Source organism: Caretta caretta, chromosome 11 (assembly GCF_965140235.1).
Source record: "Caretta caretta isolate rCarCar2 chromosome 11, rCarCar1.hap1, whole genome shotgun sequence".
In the NCBI taxonomy this organism is placed as follows: Eukaryota; Metazoa; Chordata; order Testudines; family Cheloniidae; genus Caretta; species Caretta caretta.
Genome location: NC_134216.1, coordinates 28,379,319 through 28,405,553, shown reverse-complemented (window position 1 = coordinate 28,405,553; position 26,235 = coordinate 28,379,319). Strand labels below are relative to the sequence as shown.

The 26,235-nt window shown below is 42.3% G+C and overlaps 1 protein-coding gene across 4 annotated transcripts in view; it reads left to right on the top strand.

The window, feature by feature from the left end:
* The first annotated feature begins 1,443 nt into the window (after positions 1–1,443).
* CACNB4 (calcium voltage-gated channel auxiliary subunit beta 4) overlaps positions 1,444–26,235 on the top strand; it is a 190,853-nt gene continuing 166,061 nt past the window's right edge. For 3 of the 4 annotated variants that reach the window (XR_007359150.2, XM_048869761.2, XM_048869764.2), the window contains exons 1-2: positions 1,444–1,686; positions 2,072–2,155. Coding sequence is in view for 3 of the 4 variants with exons in the window: in XM_048869761.2 (XP_048725718.1) it covers positions 1,615–1,686; positions 2,072–2,155 (156 nt within the window). In the remaining variant the exon portion in view is untranslated. The other variant, XM_048869762.2, reaches the window with a different exon arrangement.

Sequence of the window (26,235 nt, the reverse complement as noted above, 5' to 3'; positions counted from 1 at the left end):
GAATACCCACCACTTAATAGCAATGGTGAGCCCCTAGCATATTTTGTTTCAGAACATATTTCCGTGCTTCCAGAACAAATTATTGCAGGATTTCAGTTCTGTGAAAATTTCGGAATTGTTGTCTTTTTATCCTAATTCAGCATGAAAAAAATTCTGAAAATTCAAAATGTATTGCGCAAGGGAAATTTGGTTTCCTGACCAGCTCTATCAATGACCCCCTAACGTGCAAGCCAATACCATCTTTTGCCATAACATTATTTATGTGTGTGTATGCACTGTATAAATATACATTTATTCCCCTCTTTTGTGGTGCATTAAAATGATCCAAATTCAGAACAACTATTTAGCCCCTATTGTACAAGCCACCTGTCTAATAACATATCACATCAAATCTTTGACTTCTTTTAAAGCAGTAGTGCTCAATCTTGATTTTTCTTTTAAACTGGTGTGTGTGTGTGTGTGCACATGCCTTTTCCAATCTGCCCAGTGTGCCAAAAATCCTTAGAGACAGTGATAGCTTCAGGCAGTAATTTATCCCCAACCCTGGACTGAAACCCATTAGGGTGAACCCTTTGCCCACTAATTGACTTCAGTGGCACTTCACAGGGATGCATATGTGAGTGCAGTAGCATTGGCTTACTTATGAGATTTCTAGACACATTAAGAGCTTGAGTTTGTGGCTCTAAGGGAAGACGGCTACATGTAATCATATAACAAATTATAACAACCTGGTACCTTTTGTTCCTTTTGGCTGGTGATTTTACCTATTGTCTTTCATCTTATTCATACACTGACAGCTCTTTAGGGCAAGGACTGTCTTTATTGTTATATGTTTGTAGGATGTTTAGCATAATGGGGCCATGACCTTTATTACAACATAAGTAATAAATATATAATAATAGACCATGGAAAATCCGTAGGGGGCATACATTCCATTGGGCTGGAGGGTTATTGAGCATTGAGAGAGAGGAAAAGGTTACTAGGATTGGATGCATAAACGGCTGGAAGTTGCAGAGCAAGGTCACTAGTGCATGCTAATCTGGTTAGAAAGGCTAGTATTAGGCACAGAAAGATCGTCTACAGGGGTTCTGCTAGAAGATACATTTCCCAGGGCAGGGAGGTGGCTGAACCTAATTTACAGTGTGTGTGTTTTTGGGGAGCGTGGGCGTGCGCCACACAAAGAGGTCATGGTAAACCGCGGGCTGGGAAATGATGGTGCCACTACAGGAAAATGGGGGGAAGGGGCTGGGAAGTTGCTGGATATTTACAGCTGGAGAGCGGACACCCTGTTTCGGAGGGGGAAGGGTAGGGAAAACTTCCCTGTCCTCGCCCCCCCCCCCCCCCAAAAAAAGAACTCACTGGCTTCTTCTATAACGCCCCCCCCCCCACGGGCGCGCGCGTGGCGCCGGCGCCAGGGAAGAGACACTGTCGCTTTAAGGCGTGGCGATGGGAGCGCCCGCCGCCCACGCAGCACAGGGCAGGCTGCCGGGAGCGGGCGCAGCAAGGCAGCCCTGATCCGAGTGGGCAGGGAGAGGCGAAGGCAGCGCTCGCCCCGCTGGCCGGCAGCCCGCTCAGCGCGCCTGGAGCCGGGGCAGAGGCGATGCCGCGCTAGCCATGTCCAAGCCCCCGCCCCCCTCCTACGGCAAGAACGGGCTGGGGGACGGGCTGCACCCCCCCGTCTTCCAGGTGCCTCCTCCTCCCTCCGCCCTTGCTCCGCTCTCCGCCTTCCCGGCTCCGGGCTCCGGCGGCTGCCTGGGCGCGGGGAGCATCGCCTCGGCGCCGGGCTGCAATGGCTGCGGTGGGTGCTGGGCTGGAGCCTCGCTCCCTCCATCCCCGGCGGGGCTGGGGCGGGCGCGGGCAGGGCCGGCGGGCTTCGGTTAGGGGGTGGCCCGTTACCGGAGCTCCGGGCTGAGCCACCGGCCCTTCGTGCGTCCGGGCAGCGCGGCCGGCTCCGCTCCCGGCGCTGGCCAGGCTGGACCGGCCGCTGCCCCGGCGAAGCGGGGTCCCCGCGGGCTCCCCGCGCCCTTGTGACCCGATCTGTCTTTCTTCCCCCCTCCCGCGGCGAGTGCAGGTGTCCCGCGGGACGGCGACCCGGCGGAGCCGCTTGAAACGATCCGACGGCAGCACAACGTCCACCAGTTTCATCCTCCGGCAGGTACGGCGCGGGCCCGCGGAGAGCGGCGGGGGGCGAGCCGAGCCGCAGGGCGGGGAGGAGACGGGGACCGCACCGCCCGGCTGGCCGCTGAGTGTCCCCTGCGGGCCGGCTCCTAGCTGGCCCGTTGGGTGTGAATCGAGTTTCTTTGGGGAAATGCCTATCCCAGGGATTCCCGCCGCGCCCAGCGCTCCGGGCGGCCAGGGAAAGGTGGGATATTTCACCTCCTTGTGTCTAGCCAAGGCTTTTCAAAGTCGGTTTTTCTCTCTCCCCCAACCCCCCGCAAACCAGGTCTGCGCTGCGGCTTTAACTTGCTTTGGTTTTAGTCATTTAGTCCGTATTCGTTTTGCTATAAGACAGGCCCCCATGGAAATACAGCGTCTGGGGGTTTACACAGCAGAGTCCCGGCGATCTAAAAGATCTCAGGTGTAGTTAGAAACCTTTGGGTAAACAAGAGTTTGTTTGCGTAAAGAGGCATGAAGTAAGTTTTCGGGACAGAAACATCACTGAGATTTGGCTGAGAGGGGCTTTTAGATAAGGGCGCTTGCAGCTCCCTGTTTCCCAAGGGTTTGGACAAGGTAAAGGGAGTGAGAGCGGAAATGAAGAGGGAATGGCTCCCATTGACTTGGATTCGCCTTGGTTAAACTCGTAAGGGCACAAGAATTGGCAGCATTTCTGATTTAACTCTTTCTAGTTGTGGAGTATTTATTTCTGCAAAATGCTGGCTGACAACCCGCTAGGCTTTGAGATACTGTCTGTTAGAGTCCTTCTCAGCCACAAAGCAGGAAGATGGACTACTAGGTGCCCTGAGCTAACCTGGGTCACATCCAGCCAGTTCTATCAAGTGCTGACTGCAGAGTCCTTTTATTTAGATTTGCCTGAAAGCAAATTCGCCCCCCCCCCCCCCCAGTACAATGTATACTGAAGAATTCTGCTGTTTTCTAAGACCCTACTTGGTAGCTTAGTGTATTCAGGGAACTTCAGCACTGCCAGCTGCAGCACCTGAAATATTAGGGCCTCCATACAATATACACAGGGGTTTGTTTTGTTTGTTTTTTTTAGATATGACACATTTGTTATTTGTGTATGAAAATAAATGACAGTGTTTATTATTTTATATATCTAGTGATACTGGAATGTTCAGCACATATTAGACATAATTTAATGTAATTTTCTCTTAAATGACCCAAAAATAATTTGTGAGAAAATAATTTTATATTTTACTGATTTTTCTTCCATAAACACTGAACATTACAGCAGCAGGATTTGAAATTAAAATTAAAACATCAAAAGGTTATTTGTCCTGTTCTCATAAGAAACAGTCTCTTTTTTTAGGCTATGAGCCATTTCGTTATAAACTAAGCTTAATAAATCATTGGAGACATTTTTTAAAGCAGCCCCAAATACTTTTGTCTGAATTTCCTTGCAACTTTATTTTGAAGCAAATTGCAATTGAAATCAACTTGGCAAAAACTGTGGATTTTTATGCATTGGAGCTTGTATTTTGTAGACCCATATATATTAAGGTCAGAAGGGACCATTACGATCATCTAGTCTGACCTCCTGCACAATGCAGGCCACAGAATCTCACCCACCCACTCCTGCAATAAACCTCTCACTTATGTCTGAGCTATTGAAGTCCTCAAATCATGGTTTAAAGACTTCAAGGTGCAGAGAATCCTCCAGTAAGTGACCCGTGCCCCATGCTAAGAGGAAGGCGAAAAACCCCCAGGGCCTCTTCCAATCTGCTCTGGAAGAAAATTCCTTCCCAACCCCAAATATGGGAATCAGCTGAACCCTGAGCATGTGGGCAAGATTCACCAGCCAGATACCCAGGAAAGAATTATCTGTAGTAACTCAGATCCCACTGAGGGTTATTTTTTTTGCATTGCTAGGCCCTAATGCTGTGCTTACATTTATGTGGTGGGTACTTTTGTGTCTGTGCAGAGCCCCACATAGGGCCCACGCAGATTAGATTGCAGGGTCAGGACTGTAGCATTTTATTGGATAGAAACTGTAATTATCGTTTCTATCCATCTGAGTCAGACCTGCATCTGAACATCCCAAAGCTTCGGGTGAAGTTTGGATTTGGATCTGAACTTATGCACAATTGCCAATACCAGGTGTTCAAAAATTACGAGTCAGGCCTAAAAAAAAAATCGTGAGTTTGGCTCAGAGATGATTTTAATATTACACTTTGGGTTCTTTGTATGTGTCTTCTAGTTTCTGAGCTATTTGTGTACAATTGGGTCATGTTTCAAATTATTCTGTGCAACCATAAGGGCTAGAAATGTACTTTAAAAAAAAAAAAGCTGAAATTTTCAAGTAGTTACTTCACTCCAGGAGCTGGGGCTTTAAGGAAAACACCAAATATTGTGCAACTTGTGACTAAATTGTGAGAGTTGGCAAAGATGTTTTAGTTTTAGATCTGTGGGTACTAATTATCCTCCAGCAATAATCTTCCTCCTTCTGGCACGACAAGGATGTCACAGGAGCAATTTAGGTGACATCCTCCTGTCTATATTCACTCTTTGCCTTCTATTTCCACTCTTCTATTGTTGGCTGCTAGCTTGCCCCGATTAAAAACTAACATCCATGGTCTGATTGAAGCTCTGGCCTCCTTTTCCACGTGATGTGTGCTCAGTAAACACAGTTTTAAAGAAGGAAATTATAAAATGCCAATCTCTTTGATGGTTTGTTCATTCTTTGTTTATATCTAAAGAGTTTTCTTATTTTGGGGTCTAATCCTGCATTCATTCCACATGCTAAACTCCCAGTGGGAGTGCAAGGAAAGCAGGATTGGGCCCTGAACAGTTTCGGGATGTTTGCCATGGAAAACGTCTTTCATTTAACTATACTGTATTGTAGTGCAGGACACTGAAATGGTGAATCATGATAACTCCATAGAAAAGAGAAATATATAACCAATAGAACTAATAATTTCCAATTGCTTTGTGATGTTTTCTATTCACTGCAGCTGCACAAACCAGAATGACAGCAATTCAGCTCTAGCAATCCTTGTTTTCATTGGAAATGAGAATGAGGCATCACTGTAGCACAACAGAGAGAGAAGAACATGAAACTTAACATGACTTGAAGCCAAATAATTAGAATAATTGCAACAAAAAATACATGAATCCGATTTTAGTTCATGTTCATGGATTGAGCCAGTTCAGCAGGTCCTCCAGAAAGGATGTGGGTGCTTACTGTACTTGTCAGGGAGAATCTTTTAGACTCTTTCTGTTACATCCTTTAAAGTGATGGATTTCCAGTGTAGCGTTAAAACATCGACTGTGGAAGTAAGACTGCATTTTATTTGTTGTCATTTTTCGTTTGCACTGTAAGAGAACTGAGCATCTGTTCCTGCATGTTGCAGTGTGCTCTGAATTCCCACTGGAGTGCAGGGCACTCAGTTTCTCCCAGTGGTGCTCAACACTATGCGGGATTGGGCTCTCTGCAGCTGACCTTGCAAAACCTTACTCACAGGAGTAGTATTTAGATGACTGCCCAGTTGAAGCCAGTGGGGCTACTTGTATAACTGTTTGTGAGTCAGGCCCTAACTACCTAGCTGTCACAATTGAGTTCTATTGCATCTGACATCTTATTTGTGTTCAAATGTGGAAATGTTCCCTGTGCTTTGCAGTTTGTTCAGTTTCTCATGTTCCAGTGCTTTGTGTAGTTCTTAACCATAGTGTGTCTGAATAGCTGGTAGTCTATCTCATCGGGAATCAAGTGAGAGGTCTGTCTTTACTCATGGAAACCCCATACAATGCCCTACTAAAGAGCTACACATCTGTTATTGAAGGGGCACTGTCAAATATTTGAGGCCTGGCACTTTGATCTTATTTATAATTGGTAATAGTTTGATGCTAAATCTTCTCTTGCACACCCAAAATGTATTGATTTTACTAGGAATTGTGAGTGTGCAGAAGATACGGAACTGGGCCCTTGATGGAGAAAGTCTTCTAGATGCGAAAGTCCTGATTTTTCAAAACTGCACATGTGAATATATAGGTGCACAAAAAATGTACTAACTTGCATGCTTAGTTGTCGTAATTGCCTGCACAACTCATAACTGTGCATCTATCTGGCCTCATTGTAGGGGATTTGCACATGCAAACAGCTAGCACATGCAAAAATCTAGCTTGCCTCTTGTGTGACTAAAATACCCAATTTGTTTATACAAATACTGCAGTTCTGCATGTGCAACTTTGGAAATCAGGCTCAGTCTACTGGCTTTTTTAAAAATCCACCACACTATCACCAACAGATTTCCCAGGAACAGCCACTATCTCTGGGTCTCAAGACAATGAATTGTGCTTTCTCTGCCAACTCTGCAGTAGTAGTAGTAGCAAATACAGTCAGTAAAGCTATTCCCAGAACTGTGCTGACACGGTTGCTGTTTCTGCACCAGTATCTGATATGTTTTGGCACAATGAGGTGCTATATAGGCTGAAGCTGTTAAATAAATAGGACTTCAAATCCATTCAAATCATAGCAAAATAAATAAATCCACTAAAAGAATCTGCATTACCCAAATGAAAAAGGAGCAGATTGGTAGAGAAAACAATGTCATCTTCTGAGAGGTTATTACAGACACTAGAGATTTAAAGTAATAATAATAATAATTAATAAAAATTGTACATGCTTACTTGAAACCTTTAACAGTGGGAGATTCAATAATTCATTTAATAAAGACAGTAAGAAGCTTTCATTTGAGCTGCATGAGTTCAACAACAAAAATAACTCTTAGATTGCCTCCCACCCACCCATGACGGAAAGAGCGTGGAAGAATTCGCTTTAAGCAGGCATTTAGGAAACGGTCACATTAACTCTCTCCATGAATTTACTATAATAAATTCCTTCCCATATGTCAATTTAACAGCACAAGACAACATTTCTTTTGCGCAAAGATGCTCCCTGTGTTTTCTTTGTGCGAGAACGAGTCTGGTTGTGACTATTCTCAGACTTCATGGTTAGTATTTGAATTCCTTTTCATTAGGAAAAAGAATAGAAACTTTTAACTCATAGCATGTATAGCAATAATTAGGTGTATCCTGTTGGTCATCTCAGTTACTGGGAGCCTCCCCCTTTTTTCTGTGATAAGGATCAGGCTGTCTGGGACGCAGGCAGAAAAATATCAATTGGCAGAGATTAAAATGGAGATGTTTTGTAATGTTTTAGTTTTATATGCAACATTTAAAAGATAAAAAGATTCTAACCTGCATCACCAAACTATGTAGTAATAGCACAGTAAGCAGAGTTTATACTAAATCTGATCTAAACCTCAACTGTACTATAAACTGCAGTCAGTTACTGGAGTAAATCCACAGTGTCAGTGGAAATATGGAATTTTGCTGAATGTGTGTGTGTGAAATGCATAACAACAGTGTGATGGTCCCTTTTCAAGATGATCCATTCTTTGTTGCTAATTTTTTTGGTTCTAGTTTACATTTCTTCTTACAGAAATCTTTAGAAAAAAAATAACATTTTTGGTAAACTTTAAATTGTGAAATGATCTTTTTTAAATTTGCATTTTTTCCAGATTGTTTAATAGTGGTAAAAATTAGCAAAATGTTTTCAGTTTTATATATGTGTCCGTAATGGCAGAAATATTACTTACAATATCACAAACTTGGAATTATGACCATTAATGCCCATAATTGGTTCTGAACATATGATAAGTTATAACGATGAAAGTAGATGGAATGAGTTACAGATGGAGACAAATATCCATATGCTGAAAGTCATTGGGGTAGTATGAAAATTATTTATAGAATTAAGTGAACTGGTCTTTCTCTTCCTAAAATGGCTTAATGTCTGAGTCAGAACTTTTACTGAGGACAAATAAGCTGCACAAAGTGAAAGGCAATAGAATGGTGTGACCCTCCTTCCTATTCGGCAAAGCATTTAAGCATGTGCTAAACTTTAAGCACACAGTAATTGGACTACTTCTGTTTTAAAGTGCTTTGCTGTATCAGAGCCCTGCAAAGGTCCCGATTCTACAAACACTTACTTCCATAGGCTATTTTACACATGTGAGTAGTTCTGTATTGAACTTGAGGCCTCTTTTCATAAGAATAGTGTATTAGGGCTTGTCTGCATGAACACTTAGTTCACGGCAAGGTGGGGTATAAACCTACCCTTGCTGCTGCTGTTCAGAGAATCATAAAAATGTAGGGCAGGATAAGTCATCAAGTCTAGGTCCCTGAGTTGAGGCAGGACCTCAACTCAAAGAGCTGGGAGTTTGAAATGGGAGTAGATTAAAGCGCACTAGAGAACTTTGAGTGCATGGCAGCAGGGTCCACATGGACACTTATTGCATAGCAGGCTAGTGCCTGGTAGATTTACACCTCCGCTTCCTGCAAACAAAGTAGTTGTAAAGACAAGCTCATAGCACTGGTCTGATAGCCATATTTCTCCTAGGGGGATATGAACTCCATCTTCAGTTTAAAACAGACTATATTCCTGCTCACTTCCTGTCCTATACTGTTGTGTAGTTTTTCAGTGCATTGTTGAACAGCTTTTCTTCTGTTTCAGAGGCAAATGGCATTTCATTGATCCGTGGAGTGATCCCAGTATGAATGTTATATACTATTATAAGATCATAAACTGACTTATCCAAAGCCTACTGAAGTAAATGGGATTATTTCCATAGATTTCAATGAATTTCAAATTGGGCCCAAAATACTTTGGGATCCATTAGCTTGAAAGGTTTCTTCTGGAAATAACTAACAATTAATTAATAGAAATATTTGGAACTATTTTTATTGAAAATTATCCCCTCACTTTGCTGAAACACATGGATATTGCAATACTGGATGGCTTGGTAGTGTATGATCAAATATCTGGCACAAACAAGGATGGGTGAGTAAGTCTGGTACTGAAGCTGTTAAGTACAATATTTGTACAAGAAATCAGTGTATAAAACTGTTCTTCTTATGTGGCAGGTGCTGCTCAATTATATTTAAGAACCCCCGTAGGGGACAAAAGTCAATTATCAACACGCTAGCATGGGGGAGTAAGTAGGTCAGCTGAAAACATGTGCTTATAATGTTGCAAATACTGTAGTAACAATTTATTGTTTTGGAAGCTTTTGTATCTCCAAATGTTGTTCCAACGCTGTGCAATTTGTAGGGAATTTTTTTTTATTTGCCTCATGGTCAGGACCATTTTCATGGTCTGATTTTATTTTTTTAAATAGAATATATTTCTGTGAGAAAAGCATGGCTTCTTGCAAAACAACACAATTATCCTGAAAAGCTATCGCTACAGAAACATTTTTAAATCAAAACTACATGACACGCAACGCCTGCTTCTTTATTGCAAATGATGCCTGTTAAATTAACTGCGGAGATGTTAGTGATTTCTTCATAGACGTGAACCAGAAGCCATTAAAATCTCTGTTGTGCATGCAGTAACAGAATTTAGGGGGAAAAGCCCCAATGGGATGCTAATCAAAAGCTTTTTGTAAACACAGTAAAGCAGCAGCTCCATCAGCAGGACCTGGACAAGAAATCCCCAGGGAAAAGTGAACTCCTTAAACAGCTGTACAAAGAAGGACTTTCATATCTGATGAAACTGTGTATTAGAATGGTTTCAGAGTAGCAGCCGTGTTAGTTGTCTTTGATCCTGTAGCCACACAGTAGCCTCTCTCTCCTCCAGATCACTCCTCAAAACCCACTTCTTCAGTGTTCCATCTGAGGCCTGGTCTGCACACAGACTTTGTAGCAGTATAACTTCCAGTTAGGGTTTTTTAAAATTTTTTTTGAAAACCAAAATAGTTCTTCTGCTATGACCCCCAGGGTGGACGCAGTTTTATTGGAATAAAGGTGCCTTTCCTATAGGAGGAAAAAGCTATACCAGTATAAACAATTCTATACCCGTATAGCTGTATCCACACTAGAGGGGTTGTACCACTTTACTATACTAGTATGGTTTGTCCAAAATACAATGTACTTAATTTGACAATACTAGTATAGTTAAAGTGGCACAACATTAGTGGGTAGACAAGGCCCTGTCTATGCATTTATACCATGTTTATTACCATGGTATCTGAGCGCTTGTACGTCTGTTAAGTTGATCCATTTATTTTTATAAAAGGCAGTAGCAATTATTTTTGTGCTGCATGCAGGTAACTTCATGACCCTATTCTGGTAAGTTTTCCTCTTCTTCTCACCTTTCTTTGTGTCATGCTGCATCTTTTTCCTAACATAAGTCTAGTTCCTGTAAACCCTTCCTCATACAAGTAAGAGTTTTTGGAATCTGGCTCTTTGGGGCATGGATTATGGGCTAGACATTGGTCTCCGTTCCAGAGGTGTAAAAGTAGAGTAGCTCAGTCTGTGTAACTAAGATCAGGATCTGGCCCTGTCTCTTCTACTTGGTCCTCATTTTGGAAAGTCCTTTAGCATGTGCATAACTTTAAATACATGCTTAAGGGCTTTGCTGAATTAGCACTGTGATCGTTTACCTGCTTGAAGTTAAACATTTGCTTGAGTGTTCTTCTGAATCAGGGGCCTTAATAAGTACAAGCCTGTTCCTAAAACTATTGAAGTCAATTAGAATCTTTTCAGTTATGTAAGTGGATTTTGAATCAAGCCCTTAAGTGCCATTTACACACGTGGCTCTCATGTAAAATTACACTCAAACTTTTCCTTTCTTTTCATAAATTTTCTTGCCACATTTGCTACTTATTTTAAGGTATTTATATTAAAAATACAAACTTGCCCCATCTGAGCCCATCTCCTTTTTAAACTTGATCCTGTAGCAAGGACATAATACTGAATCTCTGTCAATATGCTGGATTCTTTCTTTTTAAGTATGAAATAAAGAAAAGAAAAGAAAAAGATACAAAAATACAAAAAATATTTTTTATTATTGAACTGACATTTCATCTCCCAGTTCTCTAGTTGACTGAAATTTTTCAAAAATTAATGAACTTCTGAAAAAGATGTTTATCATATTGTGCTAGAAGTGTTCCATTTTCTCTCTAGCTTTACTCATAATGTCGATTTTGATTGTGATGTGTTAGACACCGGGTCACTGGAATTTCACTAAAGGGCCAAGCAGTACGAAGGGGTGGGCTCTAAATAAGATTGTGTCCAAACTCAAATATCTTTGTATATGGCCAAAAATTTTAAAAATGTCTAGTGCAGTGTTTCCTAAACTTGGGATGCCGCTTGTTTAGGGGAAGCCCCGGCAGGCTAGGCCAGTTTGTTTATCTGCCACATCTGCAGGTTCGTCCGATTGCAGCTCCCACTAGCTGCGGTTCACCGCTGCAGGCCAATGGGGGATAACTCCTATGATAAGGCCTGATTGTGAGTGGTACGGGTCACCTGCAACTCTGCCTCCCATTGAAATCAGCACCTCTCAGGATCAAACCCTAATTAGGCAAAATAAAATATACATCTGCAAAAGAGTATATTAGAATTTCAGGCTGAACTCAATTCTATTATGACTCCTTAATTTCTAAAATGTAAATCGCTGTCATGGAGTATGCCCATCCGTTGGACACAGAGGTGGACCATTATTATTCTTTATACAGCATTTAAAATGTACTAAGCATTTGACTAGCGAATAAAAGATGCAGCCACTTGTCCAAAGAATTTAGGGCTAAATCCCACAAAGGGATCAGCTTTTCAGCACCTAACTTTTAGGCATCTTGTTGCCTAGAGGAATCCAGCCCTGAGTTAGGCGCCCAAGCTCACTTTATACAATTCATGGGGAGAGTTGGGCACCTAAAAATGGGATCCATAAAAGCCAACAAGCTGAGCAGGAAGCCACCTAAACTAGTTCATAGGCCACACCCCTCTCCCTGGCATTTCTTCAAAGGGTCTTAGGTGCCTAAATCTGGGTTGGAAGCAGGTGCCTTTCTCTGCTTGGGATTCATAGCCATGGACCATCTCTTGGACTTAGGTGCATAAGCCCTTTCTTGGGGAAAAAAAAATAAATGAGGAGGCATGGGTGGTTCAAGTCCTTTTATAGCTTTGAGCCCAGTGACTCGGGTTGAATCCTTTCCTTTGCTTGATGGGAAGGAGCTTGAACATGGGTCTCCACACTTCCAGATGAGCTTGATAGCCATTGGCTTATGGGACATTCTGGGGCAGGGTTCTCTGTCTCTCCCATTGATGCTGTTCCACTGTGTATTTATAATTAAATATGCATTGGGCCAGACAGAGAGTCAGTGACTCTATAGCCCAGTGGTTATAGAAAGGTGGAGACAAAAGTTCAAATCCCTGTTCCGTATTGGGATGGGGGGTTGAGTCCAGCTCTCCCACATCCTGGCTGAGTGCCCTAACCTCTGGCAGGGGTGCTGGGACAATTTGTATAGTGAGGGTGCTGAGAGTCATTGAACCAATCTGTGTATGATGGAAACTACTTTGAGCCAAGGGGTGCAGCAGCATGCCTAGTTCCAGCACCTCTGAACTAAAAGTTATAAGTGCGGGGGGGGGGGGGGGGAGAGAGAACCTCCCTTGGTGATGGTTTTGAGTGGGGTCCAATCCGGTAGGTGGCTTCTGACAATGCCTACTGGATCAGGCTGCCCAGGTGAGAAGGTTAGAAGAATGTCTAGTGTGAGGATGTGGCTGGGGCTTAGGGGTGAGCTAGGCTCCAGGGCTGAGGCCATGGGTGCTGGAACAATTTTTATAGTGGGGGGGTGCTGAGAGCCATTGAATCAAACTGTAAACCCTGTATGTAATGGAAACCACTTCAAGCCAGGGGGTGTGGCAGCACCTCCAGCACCCCTAGTTCCAGCACCTATGGCTAAGGCAGCTGTGCACCTGCTTGCTGGCAGATTTTTCGGCACCTGCAAGACATTACCAGCAGAAATGTAGACACCTAGGGACGTTAGGGAAGCTACAGAGTTGGGTGGCAGCTGAGCTGGGGTTTTGAGGACCTAAAGTTTGGCCTTAGGTGCCTAACGTGGTAGTTAGACACTGAAATCCTTTTGTAGATTTAGCCTTTAGACCAGTGATACTCAGACTGAGGCTCATGAGCTGCAAGTAAGTCTTTAATGTGGCTCCTGATTCTATGATTGGTGATTATGACTGTTAAAAACTATGCTGAGCCCAGGTCCACCTAAACCCTTCCTCATCTCTCCACCCCCAGTGGATATTGCTATGACTTGGCCTGGACATGAGAGTCACATAACACTTAGTTCAAGCTGTGTCATGGCCTGAAGGATTTAGACTGCATCTACACTTCCCTGGTAACACTTCTGCAGCGGTAACAGGTGGTAGCCAGCAGCTATCAACTGTGCATATGCACATCTGCTGTTCACTTGCTAACTGCTGTGTTCCTTCTGACTGTAAAAAGATCTAAGAATCCTGCCTTGATTCTCCCTTGCACAGATGAGGTGTTCCACAAATCTGAAATGACAGTAAAGGGAATAGAGAAAGCATGACCTCGTGGCTAAAGCACAAGAACAGGCTATCTGGGTTCTAGTTTCGGTTCTGCCACCAACTTTGTGTGACTGGGACCACACAACTGTGCGTGCCTCAGTTTCTTCACTTGGAAAGAGGGGACAGTGAAACTTCTCTTCCTCAAAGGGGACTTGTGAGACTAAATTCAATGGCTTTTCATGAAAATATTCTCTCAAGTTATATTCCCTGTAAAATATTCCCCCTCAAGAGGAATTATATTTGTTTCTTTGTTTAGAGGTAAATATGGATGATGATTGCATTTTTAAAAAAACTAGGAATTGTGTCTCAGAGCCGTCCATCAATCTATGAAGCTTCGCTAGATGATATTTATAATCAACTCTTGTCCTGACAGCTCCGTGATCACGGCTACTGCAGCACATTGAAGTGGAACATGATTCGTATCCTCAATATGCTTATGTACAGATGTTGATGCATTCTGTGCTAGTAGTAATCGGTGCAAATGATAGTGAATGTGTTTGTCAGTTATCTTGCAGATGACAGTTAACCAAATTGATAGCCTCCCTTATGTGTATTTGATGGAGTCTTTGGCAAAGATTGACAAAAGTCTAAGCTTTTAAGATTCACACTTACAAAATTTATATCCTCTTTTTCAGCAGATGTGCTGACCGGCTTACTGTCTCCATGGCAACAAGGTTTCTGTTTTAAAATAGCCTAAAGTCACAGAAGGGAAATCAGTTATTAATAGCATAAGCAATGTAGGTGTGAACAATGACATGCAGGATTTGTTTGTTTGTGTTCATGATACAACAATTCTTGTGTTTTTGTGTTCTTGCTCTACATGTACACACTATGGTCCTTTGAATTTAATTTTCTAGTGTGACATGTACAATTCTTTATTCTTTCAGTATTACACTGAGATTTACGTGATTACAATAATACTTATTGAGTTAATACTTTGCAGTTATCACTTTTAAAGCACTGTACACATATGAACTACAATAATTAATTAACCCTTAATACACCTATAATGTACGTGAGTATTATCATCCCCCTTTTACTAATGGGGAAACTGAGGCAGAAGAGTTACATGATTTGAGAGAGACTCTATTAGAGATGGGATTAGAACTCGGGATCTATTAGCTTCCAGCTTTGTGACCTCATCTCCCATGGTTTTGTGATTAATTGATAAGCTGCTGCTCAGAATAGTAATACTTTATTGTAGCCTCCTTTCTAGAATCTTAGCTGTATGTTAACATTAGATTATACAAAGGATCCAGTCACATGGTTATAATGTGACAACAGGAACTAGAGCCATTTTAACAGATTTTGGAAACGAAAACCATGAGAAAGCTTTGCCTGCATTTGCTGTCAATGCAGTTTCTATGGACACCGATATTTTGTGTCAAATGCAATCTTGATGTGATTGTCTGTGCTGAATATAGAGGAAGCAGAGCTGATTACATGGGACTCTTCCCCTGAATTAGCTAGAATGTGTTCTGTTGCCTTGAAAAGAATAGGATCAAGATATAAAGAATTTTAGGACAGTGGCCTTTAGGCCCCCAAAATCTGTCCCAGGTGAATTTACAGGTGAAAAAATGGGGTCCTACTCCTTCTTGTTTTTGTCAAGGTCTGAAAGTTCCTTTATTCAAAAAAGAAAATTCAGAATTTTTTTATTTTTATTTTTTTTACATCGGAAATATTAAGTTGTGTTTTACTGGAGTTTTCCTTGGAGACCGCAGGCAACTGAAGGTTCTCCAGCCATTCACTGAAGAGAAGGAGGTGTTGAAAAGATCTTTCCTCTCAAAGACTCGGTTTGCTATTTTTGTTAATTTGGTGTTAAGCAAAAATGATCAAAACCTGGAGTTTTTGATGAGTCTGAATAAAAATCACTCCTCTCTCTCAATTAATTGAATTTACTTTCTTGGTGCTTGTAATGTTCTAATCCTAGAGTTGTCCATAGAGCCTTCTAGGGAAAACAAGGTAGATAAGAATTTCTAATATTAAAAAACTAGCAAGAGCTGCCTGTCTTCACTACTCCCTTATTTTTTTAGTCACACAATCAAAACAAGGATCCTTTGTACATCATAAGGAATCAAAAAAGGACACACATCTCTTTCTCCCTGCTACCACATTGCAGATGATCATCAAAATTCTGTGTCCCCAGACAGAATAATTGTTTCCTGAATTCAGCTGTATTATTTACTCCATAATATTGGTTAGCAACTTGCTCAGTTTGCCACCAAATCTCTAAATGACAGAATTTTACCAGGGAGTGTGATCTAGTAGTTATATCAGGGGACTGGCAATCCAGGCACCTGAGTCCTATTCCTGGTTTTGCCATTGACTTGTACAAATCGCAGAACTTCTCTGTACCTCAGTTTACACATCTGTAAAGTGGTATTTTTCATACTTGTCCACAAGGTAATGAAGTAATGAGTAATGAAGTTTTAGGTATAGCTCCTGATCCTGCACATATGCATGTGAATAACCTGACAAATGAGTGGCCCTACTGTGCTCAGTGTAACTACAGTAGAACCTCACAGTTACAAACACCAGAGTTACGAACTGACCGGTAAACCACACACCTCATTTGGAACCGGAGGTGCACAATCAGGCAGCAGTAGTACAGTATTGTGTTAAATGTAAACTATTAAATAAAGGAAAAGTTAAAAAGAAAATTTGACAAGGTAAAGAAACTGTTTCTGTGCTTCTTTCATTTAAATTAAGATGGTTAAAAGCAGCATTTTTCTTCTGCATAGTGAAGTTTCAAAGCTATATTAAGTGAATGCTCAGTTTTAAACTTTTGAAAGAACAACCATAATATTTTCAGAGTTACGAACATTTCAGAGTTATGAACAACCTCCATTCCCGAGGTGTTTGTAACTCTGACGTTTTATTGTGCTCCTTTGTGTAAAGTTATGTGCTTAAGTGCTTGCGAGACCTGGATCGTAGCTTGTAAAGTGCTTTGAAATCCTTGGATTAAAGTTGTTGTTATGGTAATGCTACTATCCTATTTATTGTTAATAATATTACTATATTTGCTTATTATTCTGTTTCCTTGCCTTTATTGATTTATGATCATGACTTTTTGCTTTGGGAAAACCTTTATGTTCTGAACAATGTGTTTAAATTTGCTTGAGCAAAAATCACTTGGTATTCTGAGTACTTTAAATAAGTCACTTATGGCCAGATTCTGCTAACCTTACTCACATAGGATAAGCAGTATTCTAGAGAAGACCTATATCTCATTTGATTAGATTCTGTATCTGTTAAAATATTCCATTACTTCATTTGTATTTTTATGGCTGTCATTCACTGGATTGATAGTTCCAAGCCTTTTCTTTTTGCAGTAACCATCAACTCTTTCTCCTGGATAATACAGTGCATGATTGTTCCTTTTAATACATATTCATCTCTCTCTCCTTCTCTCTCTGTCTCTCTGTGTTTCTGTAACTTGGGCAGATTTTGGAACTCGCTGGAAAGTTTGACATCCTGCTTCCAGTACTCTGGACCAAATCACTTAAATATATATTCTAAACCAGAATTCTGACACTGATCTCTTTAAAAATATTCTTGTTTCTTTGAAGAACAAGCCCTTCCCTTTATAAAATCCAGGCTGCTCCTAACCAATGGTTTTCAAGTGGCTTTCACATTTCAGCTGTGAAAATGATTTCCAGTACATTCCCCATAGCGAGTGAGAGAAGGCAATTTAGAGTCTTCCTTGTGTAACTTGCTAGCTAGTGTAGAGCTGAACCACTGGCACGTCTGAATGAAACAAGTCATGCTCAAGTGCTTCTCAGGTTGGGATGATCTTGCCTGGGCAGTTTTCTGTAACTCCTGGACAACACTGCCTCCGTTTGACTTGTGGTGAGGTCCAGTGGTTAGGGAGCTACCCTGGAACGTCAGGAACCTGGGTTCAGTTCTTTGCCTAAGGTCACACGGGAAGTCTGTAACAGAGCAAGTCACTTAACCTAGCTGTGCTTCAGATCCCCACTTGTATAGTGAGGATAACACTTGCATGCCTCATAAGGGTGTTGGGAGGATACATGTATCAAAGACTGTGAGGTGGAGTCTTTGTAAAGATTGTTCCTCAGAAACCCCCCAAAACTCAGTTTCTTTGAGTCTCTAACCAAGTTACGTTTCTAGAGGTTTCAGTTTGCTAGTGAGGGTCATGTCTCTTCATTTCTGCACGGTAAAGCTGTGGGCCAGGTAGACAGAAGCTGGCACATCGAAGTGCAAATAACATCCCTTTGCAGCAGTCTGACCCTTTGTATCTGTCAGACTGACAACCCTATCTAGGCTTGTCGGGATGTGCTAAGCCTAAGACTGTAGGGGGAGTTCGTTGGGAGGGCCCCAATGAGGCTTTTGACAGAGGCTTGCAGTGGGATGTGATATGCCCCAACGAGAATGCAAAGGCTCATGGTGGGTTGTGTGGGCTAGGGCCTTAAACTCTTAAGGCTTATGGAGGGTTGTACTGGCCTCATTCGATTGCTTCCCCACCCTCATTATCTCTTATCCATTGCTCCCCTTTCTTCCCCCAGCTCCCTCTGCTGGTATCCTCCATTCCCCATTTCTCCACTTTTCCTGCAAGCTCAAAGCGCTCCCTAGCCTACCAACCATGTCCTGTAGATTTGCTAAGAGCTGCTCTAAAATAAAACTAAAGAAAAATTGGAAAAATATCTTCAACGGCACCTCCCAGCTCAAGGTAGACGTACGCTGAGTCAGTTCTCAGTCAGTGACCCAGCACTGGTGGCATTATGTTGTCAGATGTGTTGTCATTTGGAGGTGACTTAAAACTGAGATCCTGACTTGTGACTTTAATGACTTGTGGTCATTAAAAGATCCTAAAACACCCCAAAGGGAGGGTTGTGTTAACCCTGAATGTTGCAACCCAACTCGGTTTTGGCTGTTTGTATTCTGCCTGCCTAAATTCTCCATGCAAGTGCAAAAATATATTCTTCACTTCCTGTCTTAAGAACTGGGTAGTATTAGACCCTATTCAACAGCTGCTGCATTTCACCCTGTAGGTGGCTGTATTTTAGGGTGGATTATTTGATCCCTATGTATAGTTTGTATATCAGTTTTGTAAAATATAAAGCCCTTTGGGATCCATTTGGGATGGAAGATGGTATGTAAATGTAAGATATTATAAATCTCATCTAACAGGAGATATTTATTATATTTATTACACTAGTGTGCTTTAGCCTTGCTTCACATTCTACTAAAATGTTTGCATTCACTTGCCAATTTTGTGGTCATCCTTATAAATTAAGGACACATCTCTAAATTATTTAGAAATAAAATGACTATAATAGAAATGGATTCCTCCCCCCCCCCCCCCCCTGTAAATTATTGTATACTATGTTGTGACATGTTAAATACTTCTTGGGTCTTAGAACTAGCTCTCTTTTGTTATACTTGCAAGTGTGATTTGGTTACAGGTTGAGTTGTCTGCATAGTGGTAATTGCTCTCCCTTCCAAGAAATAAGCACAGCACTGTGTGTGTGTAATATAGGGTCAATGCTGTGCTTCTTGGAAGGAAGAGTATATATATATATATATATATATATATATATGAGAGAGAGAGCGGTCATGAAAAACGCTTCACGGACTACAAAATCTGTTCTCTCTCTCCCTGTGAAATCTGGTCTTTTGTGTGCTTTTACCCTATACTATACAGATTTCAAAGGGGAGAATACTGTTTCTCAAATTGGGGGTCCTGACCCAAAAGGGAGTTGCAGGGGTCACAAAGTTATTTTAAGGGGGTTGTGGTATTGCCACCCTTACTTCTGCGCTGACTTCAGTGCTGCGCAACCAGAGAGCGGCAGCTGTTACCCGGGCGCCCAGCTCTGAGGGCAGAGCCTCGCCAGCAGCAACGCAGAAGTAAGAGTGGCGATACCATACCATGCCACCCTTGCTTCTGTGCTGCTGCTGGCGGGGCTGGGCTCCCAGCCAGCAGCCACCACTCTCCAGCCGCCCAGCTCTGAATACAGCGCCACTGCCAGAGGCAGCACAGACGTAAGTGTAGCAGTACCGCAACCCCCCAACTCCTTTTTGGGTTGGGACCCCTACAATTATAACGCCGTGAAATTTCAGATTTAAATAGCTGAAATCATGAATTTTACAATTTTAAAAACCCGATGACTGAAATTGACCAAAATGTACAGTGAATTTGATAGGGCCCTATTGCACATAAGGGAGATTGATTGTGTGTGTGTCAGTCACAATTGGGCAGTCTGTTCTTGGGTTAGAAAGAAAAGAAAAATGAAAGATGTAGAGGAGTGAGACAAATCCAACTTCAAAATACAATTCTTTATAAGCTGAATAGACTGTGAAATGATTTGAGCAATGACTGGCAAAAGAACAGTGGATTAGTTCTCTAATGACCTGTTGAAACTGGATCACCCAATACAAAAATATCCATGTCTCTGGTTTCTTTTCTTTTCAGCTTATAAAGGGAAGAATGACCTTGGCACAGGGCATTTCCTGGGGATTAACGACTGGCTAGAGATAATGGTCCAAGGTGCATTAACCTTGCAGTTGTCGTTAATCCTCAGGAAATGACTGTTTCTCTTTTGTTATGGCTTAAATATTCTGTCCATGTTTTATTTCTCATCTTTCTTGCACCATGAGTAGTAGCTTCACTTTGTGATTTCACCCTTCCTAGACCTGAGAGAGAGAGAACCGGTCCCACTCCTGCTATGAAGCAGTAATATAATCCGTTCTGACATACGGACTGTGGATATAAGGAAGCTAGTTACTCAGGGGCAGCAGCATTTGACACCAGAATAATGAACTCGGCAAAACTTTACTAGCTTTCTGTGGTTTGGAATATCATGAGAGAGGATGTAGGACTTGTGAGGTTAACCTGCTTCCTCTAGAGAAGAATGTCCAAGCAGAGAGAGTGAGAGGATGGGAGTGTGAGGGAAGATAGGGAGAAAGCTGGAAAGTTACAGAGCTGAGGGGAGAAAGGACAGCAAGGCAAGGCATTTGATGGAGGGAGAAGTTAGGGCGTGAAAGTGACTGAGTGATGGCAGGGATGTCTAGAGAGTGAAGGGAAAGGGGGAAAAAAAAGCTGGGGGTGTAGACAAGGGATTGTGGAGGGACAGAAGTGGCAATGAGATAAGAGCAAATAGCCATCACCTCCGACTGTAGCACCCTCTCATGTCCCTGTGGCTGCCTTCCTTCTTGGGTAGCTCTCCCACTTTCCTCTTCCTAATGGCAGAGCAGTTCCCTCTCCCTCTCCCCACATCCCCTCCCAGTTCTCCTGCAACTCCCCTTCACTGTCCTGACAACCTCCTGCAGCCCTCATTGCTGTGCTCACTCCTTACTCCCAGAACCGCTCCCCATGTCCCTGCCCTGCTGTCCTCCTGCAGCTATCCTCTTCCTGCCTTTCTCATCTCCTCAAGAATTTCCTCTCTTCTCTGCCGTTTCTTTCCCTCAGCTCCCTCACTTCCATAGCCTGCCTCCTTCAACTTTTCCATCTTTGTCTCCCTTGCTCATCCTCTCACTTCCTGTATTGTCTTCGACAGTCTCCTTGTTACCCCTGTTTTTCTCTTTCCCTTTCCCCCAAAGCTGCATGTCTCACAAGAAAGCCAGGAACGTTCTCCATTAGCTGCCTTGATGCAAATGCAGCCATTGTAGTATTGTACACAACTAGCCTCTTAATAAACACTCTACATGTCACAATGACGATGCCCTCCGACTCCTGGGAATATATTAATCTCAAGAGATCTCTGAAATCTGAGAGAGGGGGGAAGAGGTGAAATCACAATCTGTGCCATAATTAAAATAGTAATTACATCTGACTAGAAACACTGTGGATGTTTCAAGCACATTTGTTTGAACTTTTTTTTCTTTTCTCTTTCTGTTCATCACATCTTGTATTCCCCTCTTTAAACTGACAGTGGACTCAGCATGTTGTGGCACATCCTAGCTAACAAGGATACTATACTCCTTGGTATATAGAATGCCAGCAAACAAATTACAAGCATGATGTGCAGAGAGAGAGAAAAGGAAAACCAGGGGCAGAGAGGAAAGAGGGAGGAGATGGAATGAAAAGACGAAGAGGCTGAGGAGAATGAGAAAAACAGACACCTTTGCTGGTTTAAAAACTGTATCACAAATCATTTGTAGAACAAAGATTATATGGGCTTCCAGTGATAGTGGTGGGTTGCCACTCTGTCTTAGTATCCCATGCTCTTGGATTAGTTTGCTCACCCTTGACTTTTGGGGTGCTGGTATGTGGATGGCTTTCTTTCTTTTAAGGGTTGTTTGCAGTCTGGTCTGTGTGCTTCAGCCTACAATGCTAGCAGCTAGCCTCTCCCAGGAGAGGTATGATCCAGGCCGTTCCATCTACTCTCCTCTCTCCTTCTTCCCCTACTTACTGTTGACCTAAGGAAATGACTGGTAACACAATTCTACTACCAGAGAGGAGTCAAAGGGAACACCAAGGTGAACTGAACTGGTTATAGGGTGCCAGAGAGTAAGTGGCAACTAGAACTGAGATGTAGGCAGAGTCAGAGCTGAACAGTTTCTGGGAGGTGAGGAGTTATGGTACAACAAACCAGTGGGAACGTCTTTCAGGACCTTATGTGATCTTCCTTGTACTGAGTTAGTCATTTACTGTGTTTAATGTATTGGAAAAAGCATGAGTGTGAGCTGATTTGATGGTCTATGGGTTTGACCCCCTACTTCACGCTGCAGCATCAAAGCACCAATCTTTAGTCCCTGGTGTAAGCAAAAGAGTGCTTAGAAAAGTGTGGTTTATTCTTAGACATGTTGCACTATTCAGTAGGTAGGCAGCAGTCACTGTCAAACAAAAGACTTGCAGAGCCCGAGAACATTTCAAAAGGAAAAGATTGATGATGTAAGCATAGCTGGGAAGAGCACACCCAGCCATTTATCTGCACATAAAAGCCCCCCCGATGTAGGTTTTTTTAAAGTTAATTTAATGCTTATGAAAAATGCTGAAATGACAGTCATTGTAGGCTGAAGTTCTCTATGTAAAAAACCATATGGGTATCAACAAGGCAAGTGTTGTGTGTCTCATGTCATCAATATATACCTCAACCCTGGCCTAGAAGGCCACCACTAGAGAGTATGTTTCCATCTCCATGCATGCCCATTCAATCTCCGGTCTCTCTGGGGACAGCCTGTGGACTCACTGCCACAAGATATTGCTGAGGTCAAGAGTTCAGCAGGATTTTAGAAAAAGACTGGACATTTTAAATGGTCTGTGGGAACATTCACAGGTATGTTAACTAGGATTACAAGAAGTGAACAATAGTTTAGAAGGGATATAAGCCCTCGTTCTTTAGGGCATAAACCAACCTCATCTTGTTGGTAAGAACCTGTTACTAGTCACTGACAGACAGGACACTGGACTAGACTGGCCAGTACAGCAGTTCCTTTACCCTGTGAACCAGTGCCTATGTGTTAGGTGGGACTACAATGAGAGTGGCCTCTCTGTGTACTTGAATAAGTTGTTCCAAGAAGCAACTGTTTAAAGCACTGAGAAATTGCTTCTCTAAACCTTGTCCCAATATAACCTAGGGCCAGTATATATGTGGGTAGTTGAATATATTCATTTTTACTGCTTTATTAGATTTAGTTGCCTCTTTTCTCTCTTTCCTATTTTTATCCATTTAAGTTGTCCTATTAGCACAAAATTATGGGGGTTAAGCTTTTAAAAAATTTTTAATCAATCTAAATGTTCACATTTGTGGGAAATCATAGGGGAGTCAGACAATAATTATGTAATGACCGTAGATCTTGAAATTTAAAGAGCTAAAGCTTTATAACCATTAACACAAATAGTCCGCATGACATGTTCAGAATATGCAAAGTAGAGTTTAACTTAAGAACCTTTAATATACTCTCAAGCAGAATTTTTCTTAATTTGCCTATCTGTAAGTTTCGATTATCATTGATGGAAAAATGTTTTTGTTGGTTTGTGTGTATTCAGTAAAATGATGTTAATAAACATTTACTGATTAAAATCTAACCCTTTCAAGACTAAATATTTGTCATTAGGCTCCTCCCTATCACTCACTAGAAGTTTGTCTGGATGCTTTTTTCCATTTTATCTGCCACCTTCACACCCAGTAAGCAAGTCACTTAGTTAAATAGTTTATCTTGTTGACACATATCCAGCTTTCAATATTTCTCTTGGTTAAATCCACTGTTACCTCAGACCATCTATACCTTACAATGGCATCCCCATTTCCTGAAGTGATTTTCTCCATATGTGAGGACTGATCAACTGCCACTGTTTCTGTTCCCATCTTAATGAACTTGTCCTTCCATTCCACCTTGGTTCCTAGCCATCATGAGTCTAGGTTCCTCAAGCAGAAGATTGGGGCAGCCAGATCTGAGACAGGCCTATTCCACAATCTCCCTATAGCCTATTCTCTATTAATAATAGCACCTCTCTCTGCTCTTCCATTTCAGCAACTCTGGCTTCAAGATATTGTACTTGGGCTCTGAGGACCACAAGCTCCTTCTTCAGGGTACATACATATGCCACTTAGTTACAAGGCAAATCGTTGTACATTTTGTACTCTGTACGGTGAACTGGATAATTGCTCAGAAAAGAGTTTTTAATGTGTATTAGACTGATGTGGATTTTGTCATTAAGGTGGAGGTAAAGGTGTTTTATTTATTCATTTAATGTGTTTAAGGATTTTCTTTACTTTAGGCCATTAACAAGTTACTAAACAGTACTGCCCTCAATGCCAAATCCGCAGGCAATCCAAACTTCTCTGTAATCACATCCTCTGAGGCCTCTCTCTCTCTCTGGTGATCTTGAAAGGCCCCATACCCCATTACTAACCTGTGGTTTTAAAAAAGGTAAAACGTTATCCAATACGAACAAGAAAAAATTTACTTCTGTTACAGGACTGTAGTGCTAGTCCCCATACCCCTGCAACTTTTTCACCTGCAAATGCTCCAACTGCATTTCTGCAGCTGATTCCATTCTCTGTAAGCCATAAATGAGAGGTTACTGCTTACATGCAGCAAAAACAGAAGTGTGATGAATTACAAGCCAGTGTAATTTATGCAGAAGCAGTGTGGGGAAATTGCAACCCACTCTTGTTCTACATAAATTATTCATGAATCCCCTGGAAAATAGCTTGAAGAGGGTTTCTATTTTTCTTTTATGGTGAATGAATCATGCCCTAAATTTCTACAGCACGTACATTGACTCAAATGTCTCACTTTTGCCCCACCTTTATTTTTAGATCATCCATATACAGCCCTACTGACGTTTGCTAAACTTACTGTTCTGGATTTTTCTGATCTAAAATTAAGTTCTCTGTAAGCAGGCCCACTCTGTCCAGGCTCCTGATGTGGCTGAGAGGCTCTTGGATTCGCCTGCTTTCTGAGTCAATCTTGCCCAGGATTTCATAACTCCTGATCTGGAGAGCTGACGAGATGCTCTAAGCTGCTCTAACAAGAATATCCACAGTTAGAGTCCTGCAGGCAACCTTGCCAGGAGGAATCTAACCAAAGAGATGTAGCCTGTTCTACAGTCCTCCTGTTCTACAGTCCTTCAGTGCGCAGTCCTCCAACCCAGCCATGGCCATAGACTTGGAGCTGTTCAGAGCAATAACTGTGGCCATCGCTCTGGCCAGGTGTTTGTAAGCAGTAACTAGTATGCAGCTGGCAGAGCCAGGGCAAAAGCCCCTCTCTCCAGTCAGGGAGCAGCAGGCAAAGCCAGACCCCCTCTGTCAGGGAGTAGCAGGAAAATCAAGGGCTAGAGGTTGCCACTCCCCTCACCCAGAAAGCAGCAGGCAGGGTCAGAGATCCCCCTGTCAGTGAGTATGGAGGAGCCAAAATTATGCACCCCGCTACAGCACAGGAATCCAGCACCAGAGCATCCCCCTGCCTGATGGCAAGGACAGCCATATCCCTAATCCAGCTGGGAGCAAGCAGCGGGTAGCACCCGGGGCTAGCAATCTAACCGCATCTAGTCCAGACCAAGGAGTAGCCTCAAGTAGTCACCACTTACAGGAGATGCCATAGCCAGCCAGAAGCATAGCAATTTCTGTATCTGCTCCATGTTGCAGCCTTGTCATGCTTAATGTCTGGTAATCAGGATATTTGCTGTCATTTACATAAATAATGCATATTTGAATACGCAAATACAAGTATACAAGTTATTTGCATAAAATCTCCAGATTTATTAACCTTCAGCCTTAACCGGTATGTTGTTAGTTTTGTCCCCTCTCCACCCAGCACCAACACTGTGCTTGGTACTTTGCAAACAAACAAGAAGATAAGCAACTTGCCCCATGGAGTTTACAATCCATTGTTCATCCAAACTAGATAGATCAGACACAAATCGCACATGAGCTGGAGGAGGTTAGGAAACTAACTGGTTACTTCTGTATGGCTTTGTAAGGGAGAAATATATTTTGAGGAGAGATTTGAAAAAGTAGAGGGAGTTTTGGAGCATGAGAAGAGGGAGGCTGCTCCAAGCCTAAGTGGCAGCATGGTAGAATGCTTTAGGATACAGAGCAGGGAGTACAAGGAATGATTGGGCTTGATGCAGAAGGTGATGGGAAGCCAGTGAAGGCATTCAAAGAAGAGGGTGATGTGCTGAGACTGGCTGTAGAATTATGGATGGATTGAAGGGGAATGAGGTGATAGGCAGAGAGGCCAGACATACAAAGGTTGCGGTCATGGAGGAGCTGTGCG